This window comes from Borostomias antarcticus, assembly GCF_949987555.1.
Source record: "Borostomias antarcticus genome assembly, chromosome: 25".
In the NCBI taxonomy this organism is placed as follows: Eukaryota; Metazoa; Chordata; class Actinopteri; order Stomiiformes; family Stomiidae; genus Borostomias; species Borostomias antarcticus.
The window spans coordinates 878,133-891,167 of record NC_140258.1 but is presented as its reverse complement, the minus strand read 5'-3'; the positions used below and the strand labels follow the sequence as shown (position 1 = coordinate 891,167).

The following is a 13,035-nucleotide window of genomic DNA, read 5'->3' as shown; positions in this document are numbered from 1 at the left end:
GCCAGTCAAAGTGTTTAGGCCTACTTTTGGTATATGTGTACTTGCACAGTCACGTTCATGGTGCAATTCGAGAAATAAGGGTCCAAAGGGGTGGAAACCTTCGACAGACTTTCTTGTGGTCACTTTGCTGGCAGGATTTCATTTACGGAGCAAGACGTGGTTAATTAATATGTCGCTCCACCTTTTTCTGCTCTCCAGTGATGGTCTCCAATAACTTTGAACGGAGCTCTCCGCCCTGTGATCACTCACTGCCATGATCTGCCTGGATTCCAGTCCAGCGTCTGAAAGCCTCTGAATTGTAGTACTCCTAATACAGTGGTTGGTGTAGATTTTGGTGGTACCCGCCTCCTTACACATTCGGGAAAGCATTGCTACCAATTGGTTGACTCCCATGGGCGTATGACAGTACCAAACTTCATCATCTGCTGGAGAGACTTTGGGTTATAGACAGAACGCAGGGGCATTGTTTGGCATTTTACTGAGGTATTTCTCCAGAGATGTGACGGGGCAAAGGGGGTTCCCTGGCTGCTCAAACATAAAGCCCCGTCGATTTTCCCTGTCCCTTGTGCATCGTATTTGTTTTAGGTTTCTTCGTTGAAACTCATAGTGCAGTAAGTTTCCATGTACGTCTACTTTGATGATGAATGAGTCAGGTTTCAGCGTCCTGTTCCCCTCTGTCCCTCTGCGGCCCAGATGGAGCTGGAGATCAAACCAGACCTTATTCACTAGCCCTCTCGGATTATCTGGGTTGAGCGCGTCAGACTTCCTTAGCAGGTCCATGTCCACATCCGTGATTGACTGATGGTGAGTGGCCGTGTCTCTCCCCTCCCGTCTCAATTTCTTCACCAACCCCGCACACACCTAGTTTGAACTGGTGAGTTAAATGTCCCTCATGAGACACCAGGACCGGCTGAGTGGGGGGTCATTTATGGACCTGTTCAGTCCACCACGGAGCCCAGTCATTTATGGACCTGGGCTGAGTTTCCCAGAGGCATCGTAGCGCTACGTTCATCGTAAGCTATGGCGTTCATCATAGCGCTACGATGAACGTAGCGCTACGATGCCTCTGGGAAACTCAGCCCTGTTCAGTCCACTGCTGAGACTGTAGAGTCTCCTTTGCCGTTTCTGATAGAGCCATAAAACCGTCTAAGCATCTCATTCATTGCAGTGTTCTCTATGTCTCTGAAATTCACTTCACTTTTCTTCTCGGCTAGCCACCCGATGAAACATTTGACTGTTTAGTTGTATTAGCTTAATTTCTGCTCTTTTCCAAATCAATGTCTTGCCTTGAAACAGTTGCAAACGATGTATCAGTAGTTTACTTATTCTTTTTTTTATATAGTCTGCAATTGACATTGGATAGAACAATTCAAAATTGATGTTGAATGTTTCCATTTTTCTTAAGGAGAAACCGTACCAACGGACCGTTACGCACTTTTTGTTGAGGAGAAACTGTACCAGCGGACAGTTCATAATTGGCACATTCATATTTCACATAGAATGGTAAAGAGGCTTTGCTCGTGGTATATCGTGGCATATACAACGGCTCTTAACCAATCAGATTGTGAGGTCGGAACTACCCGTTGTAAGAAGCTGCAATATCTGATGCCGGAATTCTAATCTTCAGACAAAACTCTCCTGCTGGGTTACCAGGAGAACCGTCCAGCCAGCCCCGCCCACCCCCCCTCCCCCGGCCTCCCCTCTGCCCCTCAACCACACCACCTCCAGGCAGGTCAGGTGATCTCTGCCCCTCAACCACACCACCTCCAGGCAGGTCAGGTGATCTCTGCTTCTCAACCACACCACCTCCAGGCAGGTCAGGTGATCTCTGCCCCTCAACCACACCACCTCCAGGCAGGTCAGGTGATCTCTGCCCCTCAACCACACCACCTCCAGGCAGGTCAGGTGATCTCTGCAGCTGCTGGGGCCTCGCCGTAGCTCAGGAGACCGGCCTCGCCCCGCCAAGGCCCTGCTGTCTGGGACATGAAAGGGCTCCAGCATCAAATAAAGCCTGGCTCTGTCATAAACGGCTTATAGAACGTGGTTAAACGATCGTAACAGACAGCTCACTGCCTAACCCCTGACCTCATTTCACCGGCAGGGCGACAGCTGACTTAAATACACATTGAACCTGACATTTTAAGTGTCTGACATTTGTATGAGTGTGTGTGTGTGTTTTGTGTGTGTGTGTTTGATTCTGACTGTGATATAGGAGATCATGCTCAGACTGCTCAATGAGACAGCACTGAACCCCCAAACATACACCTACGAGCAAGGACTGGTGGAGGGGATTTCCTGGAAGAGCGCTCATATGTGTGTGTGTGTTTGCAAACACACACACACACACACACACACACACACACACGTGATCTGACCCAATGTTTCTGACGCAAATAATGGGCCCCAGCCATGAAGCCTTAATTAAATAGTAATAATAGTCTAATATCAGCCAGATATATGGTCCCTCTAGAGCGATAAAACATTTAGTATTTTATGGATCTCCAGTCAGGACAGCCTGGTCAGAGACTGGTTTACAGTCATAGGATGTGGACGGTTCTGGAACTCTGTAAAGAGAGATGGGCAGGGACAGAGAGAGAGAGAGAGAGAGAGAGAGAGAGAGAGAGAGAGAGAGAGAGATGGACAGAGAGAGAGAGAGAGAGAGAGATGGACAGGGACAGAGAGAGGAGAGAGAGAGAGAGAGAGAGATGGACAGGGACAGAGAGAGAGAGAGAGAGAGAGAGAGAGAGATGGACAGGGACAGAGAGAGGAGAGAGAGAGAGAGAGATGGACAGGGACAGAGAGAGGAGAGAGAGAGAGAGAGAGATGGACAGGGACAGAGAGAGGAGAGAGAGAGAGAGAGAGAGAGAGAGAGAGAGAGAGAGATGGACAGGGACAGAGAGAGGAGAGAGAGAGAGAGAGAGATGGACAGGGACAGAGAGAGGAGAGAGAGAGAGAGAGAGATGGACAGGGACAGAGAGAGGAGAGAGAGAGAGAGAGAGAGAGAGAGAGAGAGAGAGAGAGAGATGGACAGGGACAGAGAGAGGAGAGAGAGAGAGAGAGAGAGAGAGAGAGAGAGATGGACAGGGACAGAGAGAGGAGAGAGAGAGAGATGGACAGGGACAGAGAGAGGAGAGAGAGAGAGAGAGAGAGAGAGAGAGAGATGGACAGGGACAGAGAGAGGAGAGAGAGAGAGAGAGAGAGAGAGAGATGGACAGGGACAGAGAGAGGAGAGAGAGAGAGAGAGAGAGATGGACAGGGACAGAGAGAGGAGAGAGAGAGAGATGGACAGGGACAGAGAGAGGAGAGAGAGAGAGATGGACAGGGACAGAGAGAGGAGAGAGAGAGAGAGAGAGAGAGAGAGATGGACAGGGACAGAGAGAGGAGAGAGAGAGAGAGATGTAACAGTAGCTTACCTGTATTACAGTCTCTCCTGGCTGCATGTTGGTGAAAACTTCCACGCTGTAGGACACCTTTGCAAAGGTGGGTGTGTTGTCATTGGCGTCAATGACGAGGATGTTGACAGTCACAGGAGTGCTCTGCTGGACCCCGTCTGATGCCACCATCTATAAAACACAACATGTAAAAAGATCATTCACGTGCGAGAAAAATAAAGACTTGATAAGACTAAGGGCAGTTTGTTGGTAATAACTAGTTGTTAAGTAATGTCAGTAATAACTTTAAGTAACGACAGACAGCGTACCGCCCATTTAAAACAATTCACAGAACATCCCTCATCCCCCGGGAAAATTGCTTTCTCAAGTTCCCAGCTGCCGGCAGTGTGTGAAGTGTCCTTGAGCAAAACTGAGCCCCAAACTGCTCGTGGGGGGCAAGGTGTTGCTACATGCACAATATTCTGCCTATAGAGACCACAGTCAGTGAGGAGTATCATAGGGGTCTCTGGAAGAATAGGAAAAAGCCTATGATTTATGTTAATGTATGAATACATTTATGTTATACGTACGAACGAAAGTGCACGCTGTACCTCTTAATTTTACGTTGGATGTACCAACCTGCAGCTAACCGCATAATCGTAATGTGCACAGTGTAAACAACATTTGTCATGAGATACAGTTTCACGTGCCGACAGTACTGAAAAATAACTACATTAATTACATTTATTATTTTATGATATGAAACATAGCTGCCGGTGCCGTGAAAAAACATTGGAAGGAAGCCCAATATCTTCGTAAATAATCATTTAAAATTGTAAATTGTAGAATCTGTGGAATAACTTAGTTTAATGTAGGTGCAAAGGAACATGTCATAAGATCGTTGTGACACACATTTCAACTGCATTTCATTGTGAACCTACCTAACTTAACAACATTTTGACATCCCAGTAAACTTGTAGGCTACGGTGCAATGTTGAATCTAATCTAACCAATAGAACTTTGTGTAAACAATGATTTTTGAGTGACAGTTGATTCTCTGTCCCGTGTATGAAGTCCAAAAAAGAATCCAGCAGCAAATTTCAGCAGCAAAAATCAATTGATTAACATGTCTTGTTCTGTCCTGAAATTTGGTCAGATTTGTCACTATAATAATAGTAATCATACTGTAATACCCCAGGGACTCCCTCGGGGAAAATCAGGCAACTAATACAATTCTGACTGGAGAATAACGAGCGGTGTCCCGTTCTGAAGGGCCACTATCCAGTCGAGGGCACTCCAAAACTAGGGGCTAGGCCTATCCCAATACTCCCCCTTAGCCCTAGCTGCTAGGCCTATCCCAATACTCCCCCTTAGCCCTAGCTGCTAGGCCTATCCCAATACTCCCCCTTAGCCCTAGCTGCTAGGCCTATCCCAATACTCCCCCTTAGCCCTAGCTGCTAGGCCTATCCCAATACTCCCCCTTAGCCCTAGCTGCTAGGCCTATCCCAATACTCCCCCTTAGCCCTAGCTGCTAGGCCTATCCCAATACTCCCCCTTAGCCCTAGCTGCTAGGCCTATCCCAATACTCCCCCTTAGCCCTAGCTGCTAGGCCTATCCCAATACTCCCCCTTAGCCCTAGCTGCTAGGCCTATCCCAATACTCCCCCTTAGCCCTAGCTGCTAGGCCTATCCCAATACCCCCCCTTAGCCCTAGCTGCTAGGCCTATCCCTATACTACTACTAGCTGCTAAGGCTAAGGGGGAGTATTGGGATTGGGCCTTAGTTCACTTGTATTTGTAAAGAGTTAGTGTAGGCATGCTGAGTAGGTTCTAAAGGGTTACTCTACACCCCAAAGAAACATTTCCTTACGCATACTTGCTGTTAAATTAATTTCAAGCAACCCCACCAACATCTGGCCCCACCAACATGGGATTGAGTAGGGCTGCAGTTAACTTGTGTGTTCTTAAATTGTATCTAATCTATCAGGTCTCAGGTCAGATGCAATTAAAGCTGATGCGGGGAGGGCACAAGGACGTATGTGGTTAGAGGCGAGACGATTCTACTCAATCCCAGCTTAATAATTATTCATTAGAATCCCAGGGATGGGTTAGAGCCTGTGGGCTGAAGAATTGATATCTCTTAGTGGAAAGCTGGAGCCGGGCCTTTGTACTGAGGCACTGGGAGAAACGTCTCGCAGTACGCAGTCTGGTGCTTTGTGCATAACCTTAGGCTATCTCTGTGTAATTGACTGCTTTAAATGATGAGGACTGAGGTGGTATCCTCAGGCAGGTCGTATTTGCCGCTGATGGTTTAACGTGATGACTGCATCAGTCATACTGTATCTTATTTGCAAGTTCACTGATTGTTGTGCCAATCTCCCCAGTTTAGTCATTGTAGGCCTGGCATCTATTCATTTTCAAAAGCCAATTAATAATAATAGTAAATTGAGTTCATATAGCACTTCTCATCTGCTAAGACAATCTCAAAGCTCTTCACAGATAAGACAAGACAATGGAAATACAAGACAATGGAAAAAATTAAAGACTAAGGCTAGCCAGCCAAGGGAATACATGCACACACACACATACGCGCACGCACGTGCACACACAGACACAGACACACACACATACACACACACACACACACACACACACACACACACACACACACACACACACACACACACACACATCTATATCCCTCTCGCTAACTCAAGACAGAAATTATATAGCAAGCTGGAAAGCACATTGTGTTGCCTGTGTATGAAATGCTCTATACAAAGAAAGTTTGATTTAATTTGAAAATAAAGTTCTTGAAGTCGCCATAGAAACCTTTAAAGGCATACATTCAATAACAACAATTGCTTGGGCTCTCATTAAAAAGATAATTGACTTAATTGTTAACATTGTAAAGAATAGAAACGGCGGCAATTTCTTCCAATTATGAGCTCTCCAAACCTCCGATCTCTATAATGAGAAAAAGGAGCCATCAAAGCCTACAGTATGTACAGACCTAATAAACATACTTGCTATTGCTAGTCAATACGTTCAAAACAAGGAGGTTTAGGTGAGTATGAGCAACATCAAAAGGACAGACACACAGGAAGATATATAAATACAGTAACTAAATGGATAAACTCAATATAAAAATAGTAAAAATGTTAAGATATACTAAAACAGTTACAGCCATATGTACAATGGTGCATAATCATGGACTTAAGGGGCTAAAGGTCGGCATGTATAAAAATGTGTGCAAATGCCTTAGTACCCGCAAAGAAATATGCAAGCTCATCTATGAACAGTGTGGAAGGGGGATTGCGTCCTTCAAGTGCGCAAATTAACATGCGCTATCCAATTAGTACGTTTGGCCGAAATGAATATTTAATAAGGGGCGTGCGTCCCCTAGCGTGCAAAATATGGGTGGAGAAAATTCAAATACGTAATTGTAGCAGGCGCACTGTGACTTATCAAGCCTGAAAGCTGATTGAGTGGCGGCGTTTGCGTTTGCAATTTAGTACCCTGGAAGGGCAGGTACTATTTGGCTCCATGCAAGCGCACACACATGGCGGCCATTATAAGGAGAAGACAAAGGAGGCGAGCACGCCGAGAACGGGTGTTCTCCATCTGTGTGACAATGTTTGTGATGTCAGAGGAGAGGATCATCCAAACATACTGTATCGCTTATCCAACAATTCCATTCTGGAGCTATTAGATTAGCCAAGCTCTCATGCTAGAGGGAATAATTGTAGGCTTATTCTTTTTATGTTTGTGCGCTGCAGTAGGCTTAACTATTTAGTTTTGCAAAACGTTTTATTCGTCAGGCTTCACATAGTCAACGGTAGGCCTGTTTAACTTTAGTTTTTTTCCCCAGGTGTGGGTCGGGATAAATGAATGGGTGTGTGTGAGCCGAGGGAGGGGGGAATCCAGTCTCATATAGACCAATGTTTTCCTGATGTGTTTCGTTTTAGGTTCGGTTAATGTTTAGTCGGTTAACCTGCCCCTCAAAAAGAACCAACGCATCATCTCAGTTCATATTTCATATTCTTTTAGGTGATAGCACGTATCCCCTACAGCCCTTCCTCTTCACTCCAGCTCGTCCACTAAAACCTCTCATTCGGTCGCGTCAAATTTACTTTTGCATTTGCACTCCTCTTCCATGGTGCAATTGTGGGATACAACACGCAAAAGCCCTCATTTAAATAAGGTGTTCTTAACACTTTTGCACCTGTTGCCATTCACACAATTATCTTTGATAGATCACCCGCAAAACACATTCCAACTACACGTGCAATCTGAAGGACTGCACACGCAGTTTTGCGCTCTTTATTTGGGATCTTAGTACATCAGGCCCTCAGTCCAGTTTTAAAAAGCGTCGGAGGGTGAGTGAGGGCCATTAAAAGAAAAATAAGATTTGCTAATGTCAGTGTAAACCCGGGGAACCTTGAGTAAAAGCAGTTCACTAGATTGTGTGGAATTATAGGTCCCATAGTTCCATGATAAAATAGAGGTAAAAAGGGTGCTTTTCCAGTGAGGATTTTAAAAATAAATAAATGCCAGTGATAGTTTCGTCTCTCAGTCAGAGAAGGCCATCCTACCATGAAAGTTGAGTATCTGTGAAGTATCTTGCCTGTGAAGTTGTTTGTTTGGGCGGTTATTGACGGGTGCTGATGAATCGAGGTAGAAATGTCTGTATAACATCTACAGAGTCTTACTGCTATGTATTGAGTTGATCTTGTCTGTTTGCGCTCACGTGGACACTGTGTAACTGTGTGATGTAGGGATTGAAGGAGACGGCTGCTGCCGATGCTGCTGCTGTGGCCGTGGGTCAAGAGGTCACCCTTACGCACCACAGGAGGGGGGAAGGAGTTCTCCCCTCTGGGCTGTCAATTGTGCCTCTCCATAGGATACCATAAACAGCACCACTAGGTCTGACAACCATTGGTGATTGAGACATCATGTTCAGGGTGACAGGCAACACATCTGTGGCAGTATGGTCACTCCTCAACCAATCAGGCTTCACGAGGACTAATCAGGTGAGCCTAGGCTGGGGGTGGAGCGGGAGAGCCTTATTTAAATTCTCAACCAAACCTTGAGAAATTTGATTGTGAATGCGGCAGGCTCTCGGTCGACGAATTTACAGCTGCCAACCAGCCACACACGCTGATAACACCGAGCGGGGGAAAGAGAAGATTCGAGGCCTCAAATACCTAACAAACAGGATAGGTTTGATATAAACTAGAACTGAATGTGGCAGTCGTTACGTCCCTGTCCTTCCACTGGATAACTAGGAAAGTTTACAGGGAAGATGGAAGCTAAGCTAGCTAGCCAGCAATATAACTTGAAGATAGGGCTATGCTCCACTTTTTGCAATGCTACAGGGATAAAACAGTATACCACCATGATAGAACCACGTAAATGCATGCAATGGCAGGAACCTTTGCCAATTAACAATTTACAGTTTGGTTTAGGTGACTGGAGGCTATAATAAATTGTGGCGTAAGCAAATACAAGTGTTCTCATGTCTGTCTGTCTTTTTCAAGTCTCTCAAGGGGGGCATGCCATCAAAAATGCTTTTACATGCCATGTACAGTATGGGAAGTTGCATATGATATGTATATAAGCCACCTTATAATATAAGGGTACCTATCTGTATATAAGGGTATCTATCTGTATATAAGGGTATCTATCTGTATATAAGGGTATCTATCTGTATATAAGGGTATCTATCTGTATATACGGGTATCTATCTGTATATAAGGGTATCTATCTGTATATAAGGGTATCTATCTGTATATAAGTATCTGTATATAAGGGTATCTATCTGTATATAAGGGTATCTATCTGTATATAAGGGTATCTATCTGTATATACAGTACAGTTTAAAGTTGATGATATGATTGTAGGTATACTTTTGTATGCTGATGATATAATTTTACTAGCTGAATGTGAACAAGATTTGCAAAATATGCTGAATATTGTTACTGATTGGTGTTGGAAGTGGAGACGTGTTGTAAACAAAGATAAAACACATTGTTCATTTTAGGAAAACTTCTGTTAAGAGGACTTCATTCAGCTTTAAGTTTGGGACAATAGATCTGCTATATACTGAACAATAGGAATATCTTGGCCTGACTTTAGACGAACATTTGACCTTCAAGGAAGGCATACGAGTTTTAACTGATTCTGCTGGTAGAGCCTTGGGGTCAGTATTGAATAAAGTCAAAGCCTGCAAGGACCTAGGATACCACACTTACACTCAATTATATCAATCTTGTGTATGTCCTGTTTCAGACTATGCTTCGAGTGTGTGGGGGTTCCATAAAAAGGTAGGATCTGACGTTATTCAAAATAGAGCAATTCGATCATTTCTCTGAGTCCATAAACTCACTCCGATCCTGGCTATTAATGGAGATATGGGATGGATCCCTCCTAATATTAAACATAGATGGGAGGTCTTGCGGCTTTGGAATAGATTTATAAACATGTCTGACCACAGGATCACTAAAATAATATTTAATTGGGACATGGCCAATGGTTTCCCTTGGATCAGCGAAGTAGAATCTTTATTGTCTACAAATAATTCATCATTTATTTATTTAAATAGATTACGATGTAATATTTCAGATATGCAGAATCAGATGTTTTTTTAAAGAAAGCTGGTCTGTTGATATATGGTACAAACCTAAACTAAGAACTTTTTGTCTTATTAAAAATAATCACAGTCCAGAACCTTATGTTACACAAAACTTATCAAAAGACCAAAGATCTTTCTGTGCACATTCTGGAACATTCCCTCTGGCCATGGAAACTGGTCCATTTGTCGGTACTCCTGAAGCTGAAAGATTATGTTTATTATGTGATTTGAAGGAAATTGAAAATTAAATCCACTTTCTTTTCTATTGCCCATTGTATGCTGAAATACGAGATGTATTTTTTCATAAAATGTCATCTATTTGTGATGATTTTTTCTGGCTAGATGATCATAAAAGACTTGATATATGCTTTAGGAAAGGTACTTTCCGCTTGGTGGAGTTCATTTATAAAGCATGGGAAAAAAGGCAGACTACTTTGTATGTATGAACTGAGCTTGAGAAAATGGATTGTTCTTTATTCTGTTACGTTTTTATTCTATGGATTTATTATACATGTAATTTACTGTATTAATGTGTCTGTAAGCCCATGCGGGCTGGGCAGCTTTTGGTGCATGACACAGGAAATAAACCAATATCATATCATATCATATCATACAATAAGGGTACCTATCTACGGGTACCTATCTGTATATAAGGGTATCTATCTGTATATAAGGGTATCTATCTGTATATAAGGGTATATATCTGAATATAAGGGTATCTATCTGTATATAAGGGTATCTATCTGTATATAAGGGTATCTATCTGTATATAAGGGTATCTATCTGTATATAAGGGTATCTATCTGTATATAAGGGTATCTATCTGTATATAAGGGTATCTATCTGTATATACGGGTATCTATCTGTATATAAGGGTATCTATCTGTATATAAGGGTATCTATCTGTATATAAGGGTATCTATCTGTATATACGGGTATCTATCTGTATATAAGGGTATCTATCTGTATATAAGGGTATCTATCTGTATATAAGGGTATCTATCTGTGTATACGGGTATCTATCTGTATATAAGGGTATCTATCTGTATATAAGGGTATCTATCTGTATATAAGGGTATCTATCTGTATATAAGGGTATCTATCTGTTACTTTAGAGCTGAACTCTGACCAGTGGACTCGTACAGTAAGGGTACTGGGGGTTGTAGTTGAGGCCCTGGTGCAGTTGTAGTCCACGAGGACATACCGTGAAGGTGTAGGTCATCTGCATCTCCCTGTCCACGGGCTTCAGCAGCCTCAGGTAGCGGGTGATCCCGTCGGGGCTGAGGGAGAACACGGCCGCGTAGGTATCCATGGTGATCGTCAGCGCAGGGTCCCTTGTCTTCAAAAAACAACATTCAAAAGAAAGGTGTTACCATGGTGACACAGGCTTCACTCCTCGTTTCCCTGGTCCCAGCGGTGTGATGGTGGCGGACGGGCGAGGACAGAAGTGGTCTCTCCTCTAGCTCATCATCCACTACATCCACATCACACAGAAAGAAAGCACCTCACCAGTGATTTAGATATTTAGTAACGTAACCTTTGCAAAGGATAGGGTGCCAACAGGATGGTGAAATGCAAACACATCTATAAGGTTAGTCCCCAGGGTAGTTAGGGTGAAACACATCTATAAGGTTAGTCCCCAGGGTAGTTAGGGTGAAACACATCTATAAGGTTAGTCCCCAGGGTAGTTAGGGTGAAACACATCTATAAGGTTAGTCCCCAGGGTAGTTAGGGTGAAACACATCTATAAGGCTAGTTCCCAGGGTAGTTAGGGTGAACCACATCTATAAGGTTAGTTATCATGGTAGTTAGGGTGAAACACATCTATAAGGTTAGTCCCCAGGGTAGTTAGGGTGAACCACATCTATAAGGTTAGTTATCATGGTAGTTAGGGTGAAACACATCTATAAGGTTAGTCCCCAGGGTAGTTAGGGTGAACCACATCTATAAGGTTAGTTATCATGGTAGTTAGGGTGAAACACATCTATAAGGCTAGTTATCATGGTAGTTAGGGTGAAACACATCTATAAGGCTAGTTATCATGGTAGTTAGGGTGAAACACACATCTATAAGGTTAGTTATCATGGTAGTTAGGGTGAAACACATCTATAAGGCTAGTTCCCAGGGTAGTTAGGGTGAAACACACATCTATAAGGCTAGTTCCCAGGGTAGTTAGGGTGAAACACATCTATAAGGCTAGTTATCATGGTAGTTAGGGTGAAACACATCTATAAGGCTAGTTATCATGGTAGTTAGGGTGAAACACATCTATAAGGCTAGTTATCATGGTAGTTAGGGTGAAACACACATCTATAAGGTTAGTTATCATGGTAGTTAGGGTGAAACACATCTATAAGGCTAGTTCCCAGGGTAGTTAGGGTGAAACACACATCTATAAGGCTAGTTCCCAGGGTAGTTAGGGTGAAACACATCTATAAGGCTAGTTATCATGGTAGTTAGGATGAAACACACATCTATGATCATTCATTCACCATAGTTATGGTGATTCATGTCAGTCAGTGAGGTCTCTGTTTGGGTAAACCCAAGAACTGTCTGGCCTATCAATTCAGTTATCTGTGTAAGAGCGTTGTGTTAATCCTCTTCAACAATCAGAAAGAGAGAAAGAGAGGTGGAAAGAAAGCAGGATGTGTATAGAGAGAGAGAGAGGTGGAAGGAAAGCAGGATGTATATATAGAGAGAGAGAGGTGGAAAGAAAGCAGGATGTGTATAGAGAGAGAGAGAGGTGGAAGGAAAGCAGGATGTGTATAGAGAGAGAGAGAGGTGGAAGGAAAGCAGGATGTGTATAGAGAGAGAGAGAGGTGGAAGGAAAGCAGGATGTGTATAGAGAGAGAGAGAGGTGGAAGGAAAGCAGGATGTGTATAGAGAGAGAGAGAGGGTGAAAGAAAGCAGGATGTGTATAGAGAGAGAGAGAGGTGGAAGGAAAGCAGGATGTGTATAGAGAGAGAGAGAGGTGGAAGGAAAGCAGGATGTGTATAGAGAGAGAGAGAGGTGGAAGGAAAGCAGGATGTGTA

The 13,035-nt window shown here is 43.5% G+C and overlaps 1 protein-coding gene across 1 annotated transcript in view; it reads right to left on the bottom strand.

The window, feature by feature from the left end:
- Positions 1–13,035, bottom strand: part of LOC311325894 (protocadherin-15-like) — a gene marked incomplete at both ends in the record, with an annotated part of 380,555 nt that overhangs the window by 226,208 nt on the left and 141,312 nt on the right. Inside the window, 2 exons of the mRNA XM_084458712.1 lie at positions 3,414–3,563; positions 11,208–11,342. Of these exons, the coding sequence (XP_084314838.1) occupies positions 3,414–3,563; positions 11,208–11,342 (285 nt within the window). The remainder of the gene's footprint in view (positions 1–3,413; positions 3,564–11,207; positions 11,343–13,035) is intronic.